Source organism: Chiloscyllium plagiosum, chromosome 31 (assembly GCF_004010195.1).
Source record: "Chiloscyllium plagiosum isolate BGI_BamShark_2017 chromosome 31, ASM401019v2, whole genome shotgun sequence".
Lineage (NCBI taxonomy): Eukaryota > Metazoa > Chordata > Chondrichthyes > Orectolobiformes > Hemiscylliidae > Chiloscyllium > Chiloscyllium plagiosum.
In genome coordinates this window covers 22,417,864-22,440,517 of record NC_057740.1, presented here as the reverse complement: position 1 = coordinate 22,440,517, position 22,654 = coordinate 22,417,864, and the positions used below count along the sequence as shown (strand labels likewise).

The 22,654-nt window shown below is 40.3% G+C and overlaps 1 protein-coding gene across 1 annotated transcript in view; it reads left to right on the top strand.

Moving 5' to 3' along the window:
* Nucleotides 1-22,654, top strand: part of LOC122565046 (unconventional myosin-Vb-like) — a 179,232-nt gene that overhangs the window by 106,026 nt on the left and 50,552 nt on the right. Inside the window, exons 23-24 of the mRNA XM_043720677.1 lie at nt 10,596-10,689; nt 14,852-15,000. Of these exons, the coding sequence (XP_043576612.1) occupies nt 10,596-10,689; nt 14,852-15,000 (243 nt within the window). The remainder of the gene's footprint in view (nt 1-10,595; nt 10,690-14,851; nt 15,001-22,654) is intronic.

Sequence of the window (22,654 nt, the reverse complement as noted above, 5' to 3'; positions counted from 1 at the left end):
TGAAGTACTCAAAATGCAGGCTTACCAAGTCTTGTCCAGCGATAAGATAACATGATCAATGAAGGCAAGCATGCCAATGCTTTATTCACCACCCTGTCTCCCTGTGATGTCATTTTCAAGGAACCATGTGTCCACACCCCTAGGTGTCTTTGTTTGAAAGCACTCCCCAGTGCCCTACTATTAATTGCATAAGTCCTGCTCTGGTTTGTCATGCCAAAATGCAACCATTCTGCTAATGTAAACTAAACTCCATCTGTCATTCCTCAGCCCATTGGCCCAGTTGATCAAGATCTTGTCATACTTTTTTTTTAAAAAAAGAAGTCCTTCACTGTCTGCTTATTACCAATTTTGGTGTCCTCTGCAAACATACTAATCATGCTTCCAATATTCTCATCCAAATCGTTTTATATAAATGACCAACAGTGGACCCAGCGTCAATCCTTGTGGCACACCACTGGTCACAGTTCTCCAGTCTGAACAACCCTCCACTACACACACTCTACCTTTTTTACAGACATGTCAATTTTGTATCAAGTTGATTAGCTCTCCTTGGATCTCATGTGATCTAACCTTACTAAGTAATCTACCATGTGGAATTTCGTCAAATGTTAAAGTCCATGTAGACAATGTCTACCACTCTGCCATCATTTATCACCTTGGTCACCTCTTCAAAAAAAAAATTCAGTCAAGTTAGAGACATGATTTCCCATGCACAAAGCCCATGCTGACTATTCATAGTCAGACCTTGCCTTTCCAAATGCATGTAGATCCTGTTTATTGAAATCCCCTCCAACAACTTACCCACCACTGATGTCAGGCTCACCGGCCGTTCCCTGGCTTCTCCTTGCGGTCTGTCTTAAATAATATCATAACGTTAGCCACCCTCCAGTCTCCCAACACCTCACTCATGATTATAAATGACACTCATCTCTGCTAGGGCCAAAGCAATTTCTTCCCTAGCTTCCCACAATGTCCTCGGATATAATAGATCAGATCCTAGGGATTTACCTACCTTTTGTGCAGCAGCACCTCCTCTTTTCTAATGTAGACTTTTTTTATTTCTAGCCAGCACTGTTTATTTCCCTGAGTTCTCCAACTTTCCATGTCTTTTTCTTCACGGTAAATACTGAGACTGGTTCCTCACAGAAGGTCTCGTTGATCGTTAAGGTACCCTCTTCGCTCCCTAGTTACCTTTTTGCCCTTTAGTATACATCCAGAATCTTTTTAACCTCCTCTGCCAAGGCTTTCATGTCCCTTTTTGGCCATTCTAATTTCCCTCTGAAGTGTACCCCTATACTGAAGGGATTCACTTGATCCCGCTCTTTATCTGACATAATCCTTCCTCCTTTTTCTTGACAAGACCCTTACAACTTAAGTCACCCAGGCTACAAGTTAAAGTTCTATCTTTTTCCACCACTATTTTAAAGCTAATAGAATTATGGTCACTTGCCCTGCCTTATTTCCCAAGAGGAGATTAAGTTTTGCCTCTTCTCTACATATTGATTTCTTAAATTCGTTCAAGAAAACTCATTCCTCTCCATCCAAGCCCTTAACAGTATGGTAGTCCCAGTCTTATGTTTGGAAAGTTTAAAATCCTGTGCTATTACAACCCTATTTATACTTAGTTATCTGTGACCTCCTTACATATTTGCTCATTTAATTTCCTGCTGACCCCTTTTTTTATTTCTCAGTTCCACCCATATAGATTCATTGGATAATTCCTCAGGGATTATCCCATGAATCTATAAGTCTCTCTAAGTACTACAGTGATGTCTTCCCTACTCAAAAGCAGTACCTATCCTCTTTGCCTCCCCTTCTATTGTTCATATAGCATCTGTACCCTGGTATATTGAGCTGTCAGATCCCTCTCTCCCTTGGCCATATTTCAGTGATATCCTAGTCCCATGTCCCCATCCTACCTTACTTGTCAGGCGTCTCGCATTGAAATGTAGTTGAATTCATCAATCATCCCACGTTCTCTGCTGTTCTGCTGCCTGCCTTGTCTATTTAACTTCTCTCTCTAACTTCTGTACCTCCCTCAACCATGTCTCATGACTGCGTAGAATCCCAACACCTCCCAGACTAATTTAAACTCTCCCAAGTAGCTTGAAGAACATAACACCATAGGCCATTCAGCCCATTGTGCCTGCTCTGCTATTTAATACAACATTAAGTTCCAAGAAGGATTGGGGGCTGAAGTGTTAAACAGCAGGATCTTTATGGATGTGTTCATTCTACAGGCAGTAAAGTTAGAGATTTGTCTGCTCAAAACAGCCAATGATCTCATCATTCTCATGTGATCAGTCTGTCAAACCTGCACACATTTACAACATCCCTTACCCTTTTACATGAGGTTTCTTGGAATGAAAGCATTCTCAATATTTGTAATCATGTGCACAACAGCCTTCAGTTAAGACCTTCTAGAGGACGTTGATTGCTGTGTGAATGTTAGCACACCTCAGGCATTTATTTGTTTGGTTTTTCTTGTTGGCTTGAACCTGTGACGTTTTAGGTGTGCGAGGAACATCACCTGTTGTCTTTTTTCATGTGATAACTGTTTTGAGGTTTGAACAATGTTGTGATATTCTCAGCATGCTAAGGTACCATCTCCCTCAGCCCATCAGCATTTCCATGGAAGTTGGATGCTGATACCGAATTGTATAAGTGTGAGCTGATAACAACAATAACCACCCTGCATGTAACTGGCTGCTAGAGGAGTTATTGCTGTATGATAGTCTGTTAGGGTACATTCTGAGTCATACATGTACAGTGGAATTGCCTCATGCCAAAAACGATTCCTAGAGCTGCTTTCTCTGTGCATAGTTCATTTCTGCTTTTGTTTAAAGATCTTGGATTCTCTTCACTACGAAGTAATATGTGAGAGAGACTGCCCCCACACCATACGGTGATGCATCGCATGCTAGTTACCACAGTAATTGTGGGTCAGAATGGGTCAGGACTTCTGGCTTTAATAAAGCCCCTCTGCCTTGTGTAAAGGCTGTTTCACACTGACCTTCCTGCTTCCAATTCTTGTTTTGGCATAATAAATTGTGCAAAGTTTCTTTACACCAGCAATCTGCTGCTACATGAACTTTGACTCAAAACTCCCAATTTGGACAGTGTTGGTGCTTGTTTCAGCTTCCATTTTGTGAACTTTCATTCTCCAGCTTAATTGTTGAGCTTCGATGGCTGTTGGTTCCATTTGAGTCTATTTCCAAAGCGTTACGTCAAGATTCCTTTCAATTGTAATCTCTTTCTGGATTACAATTACTTCACATCTGAAACCACATCAGTTTGTCTCTAGCATCATTTAAGTTGTCCTTGAAAAATTCTACTAACTTTTAAAAAAATTTACACCTAACTGGAGGAGATATTCATAGCTTCACCTTTATGCTTGTTGCATTTTGTGATTGCCCAACAGTTCAGATCCCTGTAAATAGTTTTGTATTTTTTCTTTTTCGGTTTTGGAGTCCAGCTGCTTTACCTGCACCAGCCGCTTCAGGAGGTTAAACATTTTGCTTTCCATGATACTTGTTAGCTTGAACAAAATAATGGAATCACTCCATTTAGGGGTTCCAGCTCTCTCCCCTCTATACAGTCCCACGGCACAAACTCCCTGCCTTTTTAAACATGGGAATGACCTGTGTAGCACAATGTACCATAGAAATGTTGGGACTGATTGTTTGTTTTTTTTTCTTTTTTTTTGGAACAAGGTATTTGAGTCTGCACTTCCTAAGATGTTTCCCTCCATGTAGGGTACTTGTCACTCCATGTTCCTTCAGGGTGGATCACATGGCAAGATTCTGCTGCACTGTTCACCTCTTCCAAGAGGTCATTTCCTTTTTTTCCTGACTGTACCTGCTTCAGTACAGCAATGGTACCTTTTTGACTTCTTTTATTGAAGTACCTCCTGATCTGCAGCAAATCTTATTTTTTAGAAAAGCTAATCCATAGATTGGTCTAGTAGGCATCAAAGCAGTTTTCTTGTATTAGCTTCCGAGAAATGCCAGTAGGTTAAAGTTTGAAACAGCAGGAGCTGCTTTATGGGGATATTCAGACAGCAAGATTAGAGAAACCTGTGCATCTCCACCTAAAACAGTTGATTACATCACATGATTGGATCCTTAAAGAGACAGTCCACTGTGCTTGCAGAAATGCACAACAATCATGGCTGAACTTGATGCATTTTATCAAGTTGTCCCCATAATAGTTTTGGCGCTATTTATTTTTTCTTGTCTGCAATTTCTAGCATCTGCAGTTCTTTTGAGGTTTTATTTTTGTTGAGGACAATCTAGGCTGGGTCAGGTCTTCAGTGGTGCCTAATCCTGATCCTAAATTTTCTTCCAAGGGAAAGATCAAATTCGTAACTACTTACCCCCTTCAAAGGAGAGAGGCAGACTGTGAATTTGTCCTGGTAGTTGAACCACCACGTTCAGAGGCCTCCTAAAATCTTGAACATTGTGACCATTTTCAGGGATGGACCTGGATGATTTGTTTGCAGAGGTTTCGATAATTTCATTCAATACAAAATAGCCTTAAATGCTGTTCTTTCTTTATATAAGATAAAAGTTTACCTTAATTGTTGCCTAACAGCCATTCACTACTTAAACTTTCATATACCTCTGTCCTTGATCAGAAAAGTCTCAATTTTCATTATCATCTTTAGTCATGTGTATTTTCTACCAATGATAATTGTTCTCCGAAGCAACTGAACACTTTTAAAGTTAACTTGGAGCGGTTTCATTATTTATTCCATTATTTATCTACTATTTTTAAGGCCTTTTTAAAAAAAAAAATTTAACCTTGTTTTTCTAATTGACCTGGTCACGTTTTATTACACACCTCCTGGAGCAGGTGGTACTTGAACTTTTATGCTTCTCCTTTCACAGATAGGGACATTAACACTGTGCCAGAAGAGCAAGCAATTAACATTCAATCCAGCTATCCTAACAAGATAATTGGATCATAGTGATTTATTAAAGTAACAAAATCATTGAACATAATAGAATTAAACTATTCATCCACTCGAACCATGTCTGCCATTCAATGATAGTAGTTGATCTATTTGTTTCAAGGTTCACTTTCCCACCCACCGCCGATAACCCTTCATTCACTGGCCTAAAGAATCCATTCACCTGAAGGAGCGTCGCTCCGAAAGCTAGTGTGCTTCCAATTAAACCTGTTGGACTATAACCTGGTGTTGTGATTTTTGCCTTTTGTCTTAAAGACATTCATTGAGCTAGTCCCTCCCACCTTCTGAGGCAGTGACACAAGAGGATGAGGAAAAAAACATTCTATTCTTAAAGGGAAATTCTTAGTTTTAAAGTATTGCCCTTTATTTCTGGACTGACCCACAGGAGGAAACCAGGAGTGAGTCGAATGCATTGAGATGGTGCCCAGAGGGGACATGAGAAAGTGAGGAAGTTGGCAAAGGGATTGCTGATAGTAAGCTAGAAGAGGAGGAAATGACAAATGGGAGCTAACAGGAAGTGCGAATAGTTGAAAACTGACTCACCAGTACTTCTGATTTAGAGAGAGGTGGGCACTACAGGGGGTATAGTGCTTTACTTCCCCTCCCAACTGCATTTTGATATAGCCGCCTCACCTTTTTTGATTTTCCATTGCTCTTAATTGTTTGCAGGTAAATTATTCAATGGAGAAACTGGTGATTTACAGAATATGGCTAATTTTAAAAAAAGTCTACAGGTGACTTGCACAGGGGAAAAATGCTTTTAAGTTGTGTCTAAGAGCACTTCTGTATAAAAAAGAAAATGGGTTGGCTTTGCTGGGAATAGAGCTGAAAATGTGTTGCTGGAGAAGCGCAGCAGGTCAGGCAGCATCCAGGGAACAGGAGAATTGACGTTTCGGGCATAAGCCGCCCTTCAGGAAAGGAATAGTATGTATAGAACAGATGCTGGGGATGTGGTGGCCAACATACAGGAAGGTGTTCACTCTGAAATTGTTAAACTCTATCTTGAGTCCTGAGTGCCGTAAGATACCTAGGTGGAAGATTGTGTTCCTCCAGCTCGCATGGAACCTTACTGGAGCATAGCAACAGGCTTGAGACACATGTTGGCATGGGACCACAATGGTGCATTGAAGTGGCGGGCAATTGGAAGCTCTCAGTTTTATAAAGCAGAAGTATTCCTGAAAGTGCTCACCCATTCTGCATTTTGTCTCCAATTAAACAGCAAATGCACTTCGTTCAATTTAGTCCATTGCAAATAAATCACTGTCCGGGACTTTGGATAGTGAGAAGGGACATGTTAAATGAGCAAGTGTTGTACCTTCTGTGATTGCATAGGAAGGTTCCCTGGAAATGATGTTGTGTGAACCAGGGTGTCTCTGAGGGGACATTTCCCTGCAAAATCTTGACAAGAAAGAGGAGGGGAATATATCTGGAGGTGGCAGAAATGGTGGCTTAAAATCATTTTGGATGTGAAGGCTCATGAGATGTATGGTGAGGACAAGGTGGGGTTCTATTGTTGAAAGGGCAGGGAAGGAGTGAAGGCTAATGTGTGGGAAATGGGTCAGACATGTTCCGGAAGGGTCCCCAGACTTGGACATTAACGTGCTGAGTTTCTCTAGCAATTTGTTTTTGTTTCAGATCACCAGCATCTATATTTCTTTGACATATTAATCTAGCAAACTCCTTTGAATTACAGCCAATGCTTTTACATAATTTCTTAAACGGAGGCCAAAATTGCACACTGTTGGTCTCTCCAATGCCCTGTACATCTGAAGCATAACATCCTTACTTTTTTTTTTGACATTGAATTCCTCCTCTAATAAAGGATAGCATCCCATTCGCCTCCTTGATTAAGGTGCTGTACCTTTAATATTAGTTTGTTACTCACTTGTTTGCACAAGTCTTTCTGCACCTCAATTCTCCATTTGAGAAATGTTGTTTTCCTATTCTTTCTGTTGGAATGAGCAGCCTCACAATTTACAAAACAATTCTGTTTGCCAGACTTGTGTAAACTCACTCCATCCATCTACGTGCATCTAAAACTTTTTTTGTCTTTGCAACATAGTTTCCAACATGTCTTCATATCATCTGGAAATTAGTTACCATGCTTTCTCCCAGCATCTACATCATTTTAATTAAATTGGAAAATGTTGAGGTCATAGCACTGGCCTCTGAGGGGCTCCAGGCTTCATAATCTGCTAAATTTGCAGTTCCATTTATGCTCATGGCTTTCTGTCAACCAATCTTCTGTCGATGCTGAGATGTCCTCTCCAACACTCAACTTTTATTTTCCATAATAGATCCGTAGCTCCCCTTTATCCTGGGCAAATGATTTGTAATTATTCCTTCAAGGAACTCCAATAAATTGATTAAACATTTCCCTTTGAAACCATGCTGACTCTTCCCAATTACCTTGTTTGCTATGTGTGCAGCTGTAATCTCTTTAATCAATTTTAACACCGCTTGCGTGACCGATTTTTTTCAAGCTAATTGGCTCAATTTTATTTTTCCTGTCTGCCAGCCCCCTCCTTGAAAGAGGTTTATAAAACCATGAGGGGTATGGATGAAGTAAATATACAAGTCTTTTCTCTGGGGCAGGGAGTCCAAAACTAGAGGGCGTAGGTTTAGGGTGAGAGGGGAAATATACAAAAGGGACCTAAGGGGCAAACTGTTCATGCAGATGGTGCATGTTTGGAATGAGCTGCCAGAAGAAGTGGAAGAGGCTGGTACAATTACAGCATTTAAAAGGCAACTGGATGGGCATTTGAATAGGAAAGGTTTAGAGGGATAAGAGCCAATTGCTGGCAAATGGGACTAGATTTACTTAGGATATCTGGTTGACATGGACAAGTTTGACCAAAAGGTATCTTTGTGCTGAACAGTTCTAGATTCTGACCTTAACTATCTCACTAACAGCCCACTTTAAGATCATATGATGAAATCCATCTGGACCCAGTCATGCCAGTCGACAGCTCAATCAGTTTTGCTTAGTTCGGCTTTGTTTGATTTTAATTTTGCCAATTCCGCTTACCTAATCCACTACCTGATTCACAACTTGTAAGGGTGGCACATGTTTGAAAGAGACAAAATGGCCGGTAAGGGTTAAACAGAATTAAATGGCCTGCTCCAGCATTTAAGTGAAACGATGGTACCTTTTTGAACAGTGCTGCACCAAGGTGAATGGGAGGCCTACAAGCAACCATCTGAGAGTTTGATAAAAGGATGCCTAAGGTTAGACAAGTGATTGATTCCAGCCTCATTATTGAAAGGATGTTGTCCCAGTAGGTGAACAGTGCCTATTAGATCAAGGGATTTAAATCTATGAACCAGTCAACCTAACTCAATAGGCAGCTTGGAAAACAGCTAAAGATATTTTGTAGTAATCAGTTTGTTTCTTTTGAGGTTCATTCACCATATTAAGAAATAGGTTCGAGTTAAAGATTCTTCACGTAATCATAGAGTTTAACATAATTGCAGATGCACATATAACCAAAGTGTAATAGCATTGGGGGGAAAAAAAAACACTTTAAATTAATAAGTTGCAAACAATCTATTTCTTTCAGGACATGCCAGGCATCTCTCTAGGAGATAAAGAAAACATTTCCAGAGGCTGATTAACTTTCACATCTATGTTTTAAAAAGTACAATTAACTTTATAATAGAAAATCAATACTATGAATCTTGTGGCAGTTAGTTAAAACCAACTGTCTTTTGTATTATATAAATAAAATTAGGACAGCGGAAAATGAGAAATAAGAATTCGATAGAGCACATGGAATATAATGAATAACAGAATTCAAACTGTTCTTCAAGGTAAGCAAGTCTGAGAGGTCTGGAGGTGTATAACCAGTAACTTTGGAATGCAAATTAATAGGATGTATAGGAAGATCCCAAAGCCTGGTGACTACAATGTCTATTAAAGCACAATAAGGTCCTGGGAACCTGAGGCTGTCCATAAGAATGCCCATCACTGATTAGGTGTTTCACAGGATTGAGGGTATGGAGTAAGAGGAAGGACTCAGTGACCAAGTTGTAAGAACATATAAAAATGCTGTATTTCACTTTTTTTTTAAAAAAGTCATTGTCCTCGCTCGCTGAGCTGTAGATTAGGGAGTGATTGGGTTCTCACATTGAGGCCATCTTCAGGGGAAGATCCTTTGGCCTTTACCCTCCATTTAACCGGCTGTTGCTTGAATAAAAATTTCCTGGTCAGGGTGTTATGCTCCTATGCAATTAGTATTAGCAAGTTTTCCTTCTATCCTTTAGTGAAGACAGAAGCAAAATATTTGTTTAGTTCATTTTGTTTCCTTTGTTATCTATTACTAACTGTCCATTCTCTCACTTATGATATGATATGGGGCTTTCGCGGCATTTTTGCCCTGTTTCTCTTGAAGGGTGTTGTCAATCTGGTGCAAAGGCATCTGCTCAATGGAAAGCCGATTAGAAATAGCTTTGTTTTTGTTTTGAAATTAGACAAATGAATGGGTAGAGTCAAGATTACAGACCCTGGATTTTTGTTTTGCTTTCAGTTGAAGTTGGGTTTTTGGAGTTGAAGCTTTTTGATATCTTTTTGCTGCTAGATTCATTCTGTGTTCCTTCTGGATTGGAGATAGCAAGAGGGAAATCTGTTTTGTTGAATTTGCTTTTGCTAAGGTTGTGGTTATGGGATGCTGCTAGGTTGGAAAATTTGAATAGTAGTTAAATCTATTAAGTTTTTTTGATAGTGCAAGTTATGCCAATTCTGTTTTGTTTGTATTTTAACTATGGTCTAAGAATTAGATTCCCTACAGTGTGGAAGCAGGCCATTTGGCCCAACAAGTCCACACCATTCACCTACATTTTATCCATGACTAATGCACCTAAAACTAGGGGCAATTTAGCATGGCCAATTTACCTAACCTGCACATCTTTGGATTGTGGGAGGAAACCATAGACCTGTAGGAAACCCACGCAGACACTGGGAGAATGTGCAAACTCCCCACAGTCAGTCACCCAAGGCTGGAATCAAATCTGGGTCTCTGGCACTGTGAGGCAGTGTTTTGCTTAAAGCCTAGTAGTTTGACCAATCATATCACATCAGAAATACAGTGCCTTGCACTTGACTTTAAACAAGATAAGTTAAGGTTTAGGCTCTTTTTTTTTTTAAATGAGGGAGTTTGGTCTTCTAGTATGTTATGGGCCAGACCAATATTCATTTTACTTTTATTCCTTTATAAATACCTCCAGAAGCACTTGCTATCCATTTTTACATCTTCACTAACTTTTCATCCAGGTTAGCTACAGCTGTTGTTACTAAAGACTAATCCCATCTCTGGTTTGTGTTTGGAGGGAGAAAAGCTTAAGTTGTTCCCAATACATCAAAACCTGCAGAAGTAACCTATTTCTTTACCTATTTCCAGCTGACTCTGTATTTCTGAAGCAGATTGCTGAATTCTAATAGGTTTGATGCCAGTGTCATACTTAACATATGTTAAGCGTTTCATTTTGCAGTGGGCACTTACATTCACAGTAAGTCAAATTTGAGTTTTTGGAAATTATCATTTGGTCTAGCTTATATCCTGCTTTCTGTGGTTTTTGGCATTTCAATATTCCTGAAAATATTAAAGTTTATAATTCTTTTTTTCAGCGCTTTGCCATTCTTGAAAAGGAGAAAATTGAGTTAAGTGATGAAAAAGAAACTTTTAACAAATATCTTCAGGAACAGTCCAGGATTATTGAAGGTATTTTTAAAGTATTATTTAAATTTATTGATGGTCCTTTTTCTTTCTATTAACTTCAGTTCTAAGCACTGTTTTACATAAAGCAACATCAGTTTTAAGATCTCAATATTTGACAGATTGAATGCAATACTCATCCAGATATGATTATGGAGGTAAGCACCAAAAATATGAATTAATTTTAACCAAGAAAAACAAGTGCCAGAAAATGATTGTCTCTTGTACTTCCACTGATAGGGAACATTGGTCAAATGAACACTTTCTCACCTTGTCTATATATCCCATCAGGTCATAAGTGCTCATCTCATTAACAAAGCAATCTCAAATTCCCTCTGTTCTGATGGACCTTAGGCACCTTCTCTGAGAGAGACTTACCATCTCTACAATCAGCACAGGAATTTGATTTGAGGATTTGTTTTATATCCACTTATTTTGAATGCATTTTGACCAGCGTGGTCAAAATTGCACATTGTATTTTGTTGTGGTCATCAGTGGCAGAATGGAGTAATTTTATGGCCATTTATTGTTCATTTTCTATTATAAATGTGCATAAGACTTTAGAATAACCACGCCAAGATATGAAACTTTAAAAGAGGCTGCATAAGACTGCAAGTTATTAGGGGCTCACTGTCTGACCTGGTTTTGGCAGAAGATTCTTAATTCAGTGCATGTGACATTGCTGGATGTTTAGTTTGCAATAATCCATGTGCTTCACTGAATTCAGGTAATTATTTGAGTTTATTCAATTTTTTGGTTCAATCAAGGGAGCTAATTATGAATAAATTATTTGGGCAGTGGGTGTAGTATGATGTTTATGAATATGCTAGTGATTTTAATTGATGACTCTGACTTGAAAGTAGAGCAGAAGAACCGATCCGAGCATAATGGGCAGTAATAAGACTCTCCAGCTGCATTCAGGAATTTTGTGTAACCCTGTAAATCTAAATACTGAAAGAAATGACAAATTAGAAATAAAAGATTACATGAATGGGAACAGCCTTAGTGTAAAAGTTGGTTATTAACTATTTCAAAGTATTGGGGGAAAAAGGCAGTCAATTCTTCAACTTTATTTTATTCTGCCAAAGAACATTGAAAAACAAATTGCCAAAGGCCAGTTAGCATTAACATCTCATTGGGGAAAATATTAGGACAATGGTCTTCAAATCTTTCTTTGAGCAAATGATCACTTTTTGAATTTATGAATAAGCATTTTATTTTCAGTGCTGTATTAACTTGTGTACGATATCTGCCAATGCCTTGAATTCTGGGTTGTAGTTGGAGCCTGCTAGTCATATACAGTCCACTGGATGGATATCTGTGAAGTGGGTGTGATATTTGGACTTGCGTTTCTTAATTTGGCTCCAGATACATATGACACATCATTCCTCCAAATGAAGTAAGCTTCCATTTTAAATGCACAGGATGGTAGATCCAGGAACTTTTCTGTTTTGAGTCCCTGAAAATCGCAATCCCTTCATCTCTTTCAGCTCAGTAACACTTTACGTAGCAACCATCAACTTCTCTGCTTTTGTAAATCAAACACCTGTTGGAATTTGGTGGCCAACTCTCTAATGTTTACTTTTAAGGGATAGGTTTTAGACAAACATGACTAGCTCTACCACATCTGATTTCTGGAATCACCTGTCAAGTTTCGTTGCTAACATCCTCAGGTGTGCATGGATGTTTTCTGGGTGGATCCACTTTCTTTGCATTTGATATTTTTCTGGTATTTTCTGCAGTCTGTGTTGTCGCATTTTGTTGTAATTGGGAGAACCAGCGACTCTGTTTCAATTCAAATGCATTCACTGCACAAGTATTACATGTGGCAGATGGCTAGTGCATCTTAGTGTGGAACCATCAAGTGATGTGCTTTGGATTGCTGTTACTATTTCTTCTTTTTACTTAGTCTTTGACTACTGAGTCAGCAACCACAGTCATTGCTTCTATAATTATGTTGAATCTCCAAATTAATTTTGCTAGAAGATGACAAAAGCAAAATTATGTTTCAGTGCTGGCATTACCTTTTTGCTATTGGTTTATAAAAAGAAATGACTTGCTTTCAAAATAACCTCCAGCTCATCAGCTTTTTGTCCAGTGTGCCATTCAAGGGAAAATTATCCTTGAATTGACTGTGCATTGTTGTGATGTTGTTCCAAAAGCATTTTTTACTTATCAACTTTTATTTCGACATACGAGGCAAACTCTATCGTTTACAACTGTGAATGAAAATGTCCCTATTTGGTATGTAGCTATAAATTTTTTGGTTTCTTCTTGATAGTCCAGATTCATAACTCATCGTTATTGCTTCATCTTTGGATTTAAGGACACTTTGCTGCAGAGCACGCTACAAGTAGACCTCTGGATCTGCATCTCCAGTACATTTGGGATGTTGTGGTTGCTGCTTTCAAGTGTGGAGACATGGAAGGCCACGCCTGTGATTTGCAATTTGTTTCAAGAGCCTCTAGTCAGCTTGCATTGCTCAGATAGTGGACATGCGGCATGGACCTAATTTGAGCAGTTGGGGTAGTGAACTTTCAGGTCTGCAGTGAACAGACGGAGGCGCAGGAGTAGCCAAACTGACCCTGCAGCAAGTCCATATTGACATGGACTGAATAGCCTGTCTGTCCTTAGTACATTTCTTCTTCGTGTGCTAATATTGCCACCACAAACTTGTCTTCACCTGGCAAAGATAGTCCCTCTGGACCAATGTGAAACATGATGCAAAAGCTGACTTGACCTGTTAGTAGTATGCACTTTTTTTCTCTAGCTGTGCAGCTTCTGGAAGTTGAAGTCATGCAGTGGTATGACTAACAGATGGGCAGCAAGGGAATTGAAGTAGGTGGTGAGGTTGACCATCGGGGACTCTGTCGATTTCAATCTGTGTCAAAGGCCACAGTATTAGAGCCTATTACAAAGGATATAATAGTAAGCATTTAGAAATTCAAAATATAACCAAGCCAAGTCAGCACAGCTTCATGAAGGGGCCATAATGTCTGACAGATTAATTAGAATTCTTTTGAAGATGTGACAAGCAGAGATGAACAAAAATCTATAGATGCAATATATATAGATTTCCAAAAGATCTTTAAGATATTGTACATAAGATTATAGGATAAGAGCCAATGATAATATGGATATTTTTTTTAGTATGGATTGGCTAACTGATGGAAAACATTTGGGATGAAGACATTTTCAGGATGTCAACCTGAAGTAGTGGAGTGCTGCAGGTCACTATTATTTTCAATATTTTACTAATTTGGATGAAGGAAATGAACATTGACAAGTTTATGGATAAGATAGTCGAAAAGCAAGTGGTGTGGATGACTGTCTGCAAAGGGACATAGACCAGTCAAGTGAGGGCCTCAAAACTTGGCAGTTGGCATATTATATGGGGAGTATTGATGTTATGCATTTTGGCAAGAAGAACAGAGGAACTGACTATTTAAATGGAGAAAAACTGCACAATTCTACAGAGGGATTTGGGGGCGTGGGAGTCTACTTTTGTAAATCACTAAAAGCCAGTGTTTGAGTTCAGGTGATGAAGGCAAATAGACAGCTGACCTTGCTTTCACAGGGAATGGAGTATAAAATGGGGAAGTCTTGCTGAAGCAATACAGGGTTAAGACTTCAGTTGGGGGTTGTGTAGAGCAGAAGTAGGAGTTACCAGGTTTGAATTGGACTGAGGTATTGCGAATGTTACTGCACAGCCATATGTCCCGATCTAAAAAGCAGGTAATTAGGAAAGTCCTCTCAATTCCTAATCCAGATTCAATGGCTCTAATCTGCAACTTATCAAACAGCTATCAAGGACCACTAAGTTATATTTGTAATAGGAATTTATGCCAAGTATCAAATTGCTTGGTCCTCCATAACAAAAAATCCCAATATTGGTTAACTGTGGGAATTCTTACTTTAAAAGAAAGCATTCTAGAATATTCGATTAATGCTAGTGTACATACCTGTTAGTGCTTAAACCTGCATTGTCGAACTTTAACTTTGTATCCCAATCATTAAAATGAAAAGGATTACATTTTGCCTGAATATTTTAGACCGTTTGAGCCCTGCAATTTTAAAGATCTTGTTTCCTGTTATGCCACCCTTCACCCCATACAATTAATGGAGTGCAAATGTAAATAACGTAACGTTTTTTATTTGTATTTTCAAGATCAAATTTCCCTGAAGGTGGCACTAAAGAGTCAACAGTTGCATGCTGAATTTGAGGAAGAGCGATTTCATTACCAAAACCTTGTGAAAGAGTTCTCCCGCCTTGAACAAAGATATGAAAATCTGAAAGATGAACTGAATTTCATTAAGGTAATGCGAGCTTTAATTTATTTCACATTTACAATGTTGACAAAATGAATGTGCCAAAATCTTTTTCAGTTGTGCCACTACTTTAGATATCAACACTGCTCAAGTCTTCGGATGGAATATTGTTAGAGAATATGAATTAACTCTAAAATTAAAATATTATGTTGTGTAAATAAATACCTTTTTGTATACCCATGTGGATGGCTAGGGGAGAAGACATTTGAGAAACCCATCCAAAATCAATTTTATTTGTATGCTTATTGACAATGTCTTCCACGTTTTCTCAACTCTCTAGAACTCCATGAACAAAATAAAAATATTTGTCTCTCCTAATGATATACTTCTGTGTCTCATATCTTGCATTCAGGTTGCATTTCATGCTTTCTGAAATGTCTTTATCAATTTGTAACAATGCAAACAAAACAGCATTGTTTTCTGTTCCGAGACCACCAGGAGGCAGCAGTTTGACCTCCTTCAGCTTCACACTACTGTAAAGTTAACCATCATCTTGCAGGCTTGTGGGAATCTGCTGGACTGTCTGTTTCTATAATAGTTGCATCAGTTATTTCCTACCAGACTGAAGTTTTCTTCTAATCCTATGGCTTGTTACCAAGAGCAGTTTGATACCTAATGCTAGACCTCACTGGGATGGAAATCAAGCCTGTTATTCTGACTTATCACGAAAGTTACAAATGACAATTTTAAACTGCATAAAATTCCACAACTTACCTAACTCAGACTCTGACAGAAAACACTGATCAGGTTTCTGCACTTTAAGTATTTTACTAGTTATTGCATTTTGACTCCAGCTGTAGGTAGTCAAAAAGCATGGTGCTGGAAAAGCACAGCAGGTCAGGCAGCGTTCGAGGTGCAGTAAGCCCTTCATAGGGAACATTCCTGGTTAAGGGCTTATGCCCAAAATGTCGATTCTCCTGCTCCGATGCTGCCTGACCTGCTGTGCTTTTCTAGCACAATGCTTTTTTTGACTCTAATCTCCCAGCATCTGCAATCCTCACTTTCTCCTCTAGCTATAGGTAAACTATATAGTGTCAGTAAGTAAATCTATTTCTGTCACTTGCATTCCCATATACACTCAGGAAAAAATATGGGGATTGCGTGCATAGGGAAAAACTGGGAAAGCAGTTATGTCCCTTAGGTTTGCTCGCTAAGCTGTAGGTTTGATTTCCAGACGTTTCATTACCTGGCTAGGTAACATCAGTGGCGACCTCCAAGTGAAGCGAAGCTGTTGTCTCCTGCTTTCTATTTATATGTTTCCCCTGGATGGGGTTCCTGGGGTTTGTGGTGATGTCATTTCCTGTTCGTTTTCTGAGGGATTGATAGATGGTATCTAGATCAGTGTGTTTGTTTATGGCATTGTGCTTGGAGTGCCAGGCCTCTAGGAATTCTCTGGCATGTCTTTGCTTAGCCTGTCCCAGGATAGATGTGTTGTCAGAGTCGAAATAGTGGGGTTTTTTTTCATCCATGTGTAGGGCTACGAGGGAGAGAGGGTCATGTCTTTTTGTGGCTAGCTGGTGTTCGTGTATCCTGGTGGCTAACGTTCTTCCTGTTTGTCCTACATACTGTTTATGGCAGTCCTTGCATGGAATATTGTAGATGACGTTGGTTTTGTCCGTGGGTTGTACTGGGTCTTTAGTTACTTAGTTTTTGTTTGAGTGTTGGTGGGTTTGTGTGCTACTAGGATTCCGAGGGGTCTTAGTAGTCTGGCTGTCATTTCTGAAACTTCTTTGATGTATGGTAAGGTGGTTAGGGTTTCTGGCTGTGTTTGGTCTGCTTGTCGTGGTTTGTTCCTGAGGAATCTGCGCACTGTATTTTTTGAGTATCCGTTCTTCTTGAATATGTTGTATAGGTGGTTCTGCTCTGTTTTCCGAAGTTCGTCTGTGCTGCAGTGTGTGGTGGCTCATCGGAATAGTGTTCTGATAAAACAGCTTCGTTTGTGTGTGTTGGGATGGTTGCTGGTGTAGTTGAGTATTTGGTCAGTGTTTGTCGGTTTTCTGTATACGCAGGTCTGTAGTTCTCCATTGTCCTTTCTTTCAACTGTGACATCCAGGAGTGCGAGTTTGTTGTTGGTTTCTTCCTCCTTGGTGAACTTTATGCCTGTGAGGGTGGCGTTGATGATGTTAAATGTCTCTTCTATCTGGTTTCGTTTTGTGATGACATCTACGTAGCGGACCCAGATTTTTGGTTTGATGGTTGGAGGGCTGGAGGGCTGTTTGTTCTAGTCTTTTTTGCATTACTGCTTCTGCTATGAATCCTGAAAGAGGAGATCCCATGGGTGTGCTGTTGGTTTGTTTGTAGACTGTTGTTGAAGGTGAAGTGGGTGGTGAGGCACAGGTCCACTAGCTTCATGATGTTTTCATTGGTAAGACGATTGGTCGTTGGGGTGTGTGATGGTCTCTTCTAAAAGTGTGGTAAGTGTTTCCTTTGCCAGGTCGATGCTGATGGAGGTGAACAGTGCTGTTGCGTTGAATGAGATCATTGTTTCGTCTTCCTCTATTTTGATGTTTTGATTTTTAGGAATTCCTGGGTGGAGTGGATGGAGTGCTGTGACTCTTCTACGTATTTCAGTCTTGCGTGTAGTTCTTTGGCCAGTCTGTAAGTTGGTGTTCTGGGTAGAGAGACTATGGGTCTGAGGGAGGCTCCTGGTTTATGGATTTTTGGTAGTCTGTAGAATCGTGGGATGTTAGTCCTGTCTGGTTGCATTTTTTGTAATTCCGTCTTGTTTAATTGTCCGGAACTGTGTAATTTTCTTAGGAGATATGTAATTTTGTTTCCTAGTTGTGGGGTCGGGTCTAGCGCCACTTGTTGGTAGGTGTTGGTGTCTGCGAGTAGTGCATGGGCTTTCTCTATGTCGGCCCTTCTGTTCAGGATGACTGTGAGCCGACCCTTGTCTGCAGGTAATAGGATGATGATTTTGTCTTTTTTTTTGAGGTTTTCTAGGGCTTTGTGTGTTCAGTTTGTTTCCTTCCCTCTTTCGGCTCAGAATAGATGCAACTGTCTGTCTGATTGTTTGTTGTGTTTCTTCCGTGAGTTTGTTGTCCTTCAATGTGGTTTCTAATGTGGTTCTCCAGGAACCCCATCCAGGACAAACATATAAATAGAAAGCAGGAGACAACAGCTTCGCTTCACTTGGAGGTCACCCCTGATGTTACCTAGCCAGGTAATGAAACGTCTGGATATCAAATCTACAGCTCTCCGAGCGAACCTACACCCTAAACCTCAACCTGAGCTACCAACCTTGCAAAAACCTATGGGCGCAACACACTACAACTTGCCTGAAGAAGGGAAAGGAATGCCATCTGAGAGACTTCCACCCGCAAACAACTATATTTCCTGCATGAATGTTTGAGAAAACCGGTACTGCCAAAATGTCTTCAATATAAACCGCCGATTTAAAAACACCTCAAGCCAGAAGTTTAACAGAACGAAACGGCCGCAGAATGCTCCGAGAACTAATCAATGACGCCCACCACAGACTCCAAAAATACAACTGGGAAATTGCGCACCAAAAACCGTTATTCAAACAAGCAACAAATCAAGAATGGACAGACGTGGTAGAACGAGCCAAAAATACCAAACGATAAACACTGATAAAGAATCCGGACCTGAAGAAAAAAACTTGACGAACTCACAATCAAAGACAAAACCAATAACAGAGGCCTGGATAAAGAACTTATCAGACCGAACCCTATCAGACACCGAAAAAGCGGTACTAGTAAAAGGACTAAATTTCAATTACTGAGACGCTGACAAGAAGGATTTCCTAGCAGCATTAGAAACCATATTGAAGGACAACAACCTTATGGAAGAAACTCAAACGATCAGACAGACCGTTGCATCTATTCTGAGCTGAAAGAGGGAAGGAAACAAACTGAACACACAGCCCTAGAAAACCTCAAAAAAGACAAAAACATCGTCCTATTACCTGCAGACAAGGGTCGGCTCAGTCATCCTGAACAGAAGGGCCGACATAGAGAAAGCCCATGCACTACTCGCAGACACCAACACCTACCAACAAATGGCACTAGACCCGACCCCGCAACTAGGAAACAAAATTACATATCTCCTAAGAAAATTACACAGTTCCGGACAATTAAACAAGACGGAATTACAAAAAATGCAACCAGACGGGACCAACATTCCACGGACTACCAAAAATCCACAAACCAGGAGTCCCCCTTAGACCCATAGTCTCACTACCCAAACCACCAACGTACAGACTGGCCAAAGAACTACACGCAAGACTGAAATACCTAGTAGAAGAGTCATAGCACTCCTCCATCCACTCCACCCAGGAATTCCTAAAAATCAAGAACACCGAAATAGAGGAAGACGAAACCATGATCTCATTCGATGTAACAGCACTGTTCACCTCCATCAGCATCGACCTGGCAAAGGAAACACTTGCCACACTTTTAGAAGAGACCATCTCGCACACGCACCAATCACATTACCAATGAAAACATCATGAAGCTAGTGGACCTGTGCCTCACCACCCACTTCACCTTCAACAACATAGTCTACAAACAAACAAACAGCACACCCATGGGATCTCCGCTAACAGGATTCATAGCAGAAGCAGTAATGCAAAAAAGACTAGAACAAACAGCCCTACCAACCAACAAACCAAAAATCTGGGTCCGCTACGTAGATGACACCTTTGTCATCACAAAACGAAACAAGATAGAGACATTTAACATCATCAACACCACCCTCACAGGCATAAAGTTCAACAAGGAGGGAGAAACCGACAACAAACTCGCACTCCTGGATGTCACAGTTGAAAGAAAGGACAATGGAGAACTACAAACCTGTGTGTACAGAAAACCAACAAACACTGACCAAATACTTAACTACACCAGCAACCATCCCAACACACAAGCGAAGCTGTATCAGAACACTGTTCCAATGAGCCGCCACACACTGCAGCACAGACAAACTTCGGAAAACAGAGGAGAACCACCTATACAACATATTCAAGAAGAACGGATACTCAAAAAATAGTGCGCAGATTCCTCAGGAACAAACCACGACAAGCAGACCCTAAGTAACTAAAGACCCAGTACAACCCATGGACAAAACCAACGTCATCTACAAAATTCCATGCAAGGACTGCCACAAACACTACGTAAGACAAACGAGAAGAAAGTTAGCCACCAGGATACATGAACACCAGCTAGCCACAAAAAGACACGACCCCCTCTCTCCGTAGCCCTACACACGGATGAAAAAAACCACTATTTCGACTGGGACAACACATCTATCCTGGGACAGGTTAAGCAAAGACATGCCAGAGAATTCCTAGAGGCCTGCCAGAGAATTCCTAGAGGCCTCCCAGAGACCTGCACTCCAAGCACAACGCCATAAACAAACACACTGATCTAGATACCTTCTATCAATCCCTCAGAAAACGAACAGGAAATGACATCACCACAAACCCCAGGAACCCCATCCAGGGGAAACATATAAATAGAAAGCAGGAGACAACAGCTTCGCTTCACTTGGAGGTCGCCACTGATGTTACCTAGCCAGGTAATGAAACGTCTGGATATCAAACCTACAGCTCAGCGAGCAAACCTACACCCTAAACCTTAACGTGAGCTACAAACCTTGCAGCTATGTCCCTGTTAACAGGATTTTCTGAGATGTCTCTTGTCTCTTGTTTCTTGCTGCTTGATCTTCCTTCCCACGTGTTTTTACTTTGTAGGATGCACAGAGTGACTGATTCACACCTTAGGTCTCTGACTTATACCTCAACAATTGTTTTTAATAAGTAATCTGGTTTTCTTCAGGCTTAGTTTTTACTGCAGAGAACCAAGACCATTTCTGAGCTTGCAGAGACCTAATGTTGTCTTGTCGTCCTATCTTGTTCACAGTCCCAAGCTGCTTAGCTACCTTGGATCCAATCTCATGGTTTGGCAGGCAGAAGGTGTTTGTCATTTGATAACTAACTAGTCACTCGTCCACAGGCAAACCAGCCATTTGTTGCTGGCTGAATTTTCATTTATGTAAACATTTTGTCTCTAAGCCACCTCCACTACTGCTTGAAGCAACTGCTGTGTAAACAGTTACAATAAGTGTCAGGTTAGTTGCCTTCTAAAAAAACTTTGGAAAAAACATTATTCAGTAATCTTATATCCTGCAGTCTTTGAAATTTTATTTTATCTCTGAAGTCATGAAGCTAATTCTTTTAATGAAAGACATACCAATGTAACTGTGCAGCATGTGGAATTATGGGAAACTATTTAGTATCTGGTTTCTTGCTTTGCAACAATTACTACACTCTAAAACAATTTCACTGCCTGTGATTGCAGACTGCTGTACAAATACAAGTTTTAATGTTGAAAGTGATTTTTTTTTTTCAAGGCAACTCAGTTTGTGTAAATGCAAAAAACATTCTTAATGTTTGCCAACTACCAGTTTGTCTTAACTAGAGCTTCCCAATCTGACCAGTTGCAACTTGTATGTGTGGAGAAGATGACACTGTGCAAGAGATGAACATGAAGAAAATTATTGCTTGCTTTTGTTGTGTGCAAATAAAAAATTGAAGTCACTTTAATCTGGTAGGATAGTTGATGTCAGGTGGCTGATCTAATTTCCGATCAAATGATTAAAAACTCCTTCCAACTTTATCTGAAGTCCAAAGTCATTTTTCCAAAATGCCACTTCTATCAGTCTTCCTAAGTAACTACTTTGGTCATGATAGTGCATAATGTTAGTCACCTGTTGACCTGAACTGCGTTTCAGTCCTCACATCCTAACTATTGTTAACTAATTCCACTTGCCCTCTGCCTCGTTCTTGTTTTGACAATATCTCCTTTAACTTGCTGCTGTCTCTCAGTACAGGCACCTGTGTTCAGTTCCATCATTGGGTGTCTGTTAGTGTGGAGTTCGCACATGCTTTCGTGTCTGTATGGGTTTTCTCCAGATGCTTTGGTGGCCTCCCAATGTCCAAAGGTGTGCAGGTTAGGTGGATTGGCCATAGGGAGTATGGAGTTACAGGAATAAGTTAGGGAGTGGGTCTGGGTGAGATGCTCTTTGGATGTTTGGTGTAGACTCAATGGGCTGAATGGCCTGCTTCTACACTGTAGGGATTCTGATTCTAACCACCCCTTGCTTGCTTTGGGTTAAAGGTGTGGCCATGCCTAACATTTTTTCGTAGGCCCCATTATGCTTGTCTCTTTGTGGGGTACATGGAACGTTCCTTGTTCCAGTCCTCCACTCCCACCCACAATACGCAACTCTTAAGTACACTGCCATTATTGGTGCTGCTTCCCTCTCTCATCCAAATTGGAAAAAGTCATCTATTTTCCCTCCATTTTTCACCTGCTCTCTTCTTCACCCGGTCCACCTGACTCCTCTCCTCCCTTGCTCAATTTTCTGTATCTGGGAGCAAGCTGTCCAGCAGTATTCACTATAAGCCCTGACTCCCACAGTTAACTTTGATTACACATCCTCGCCCTGGTTTCCTGTAAAGACTCTATTCTATTTTCCTATTCCTCTGTTGCATCTATCTGATGCCAACTTCGAAAAGGGGACCTCTGAAATGTCCACCTGATTCAACGAAAGATTCCACCACTGGTTACAGGGTCTTCACCAACCATCCCACCAGCATCCACATCCAAAGGATCATTCAGCA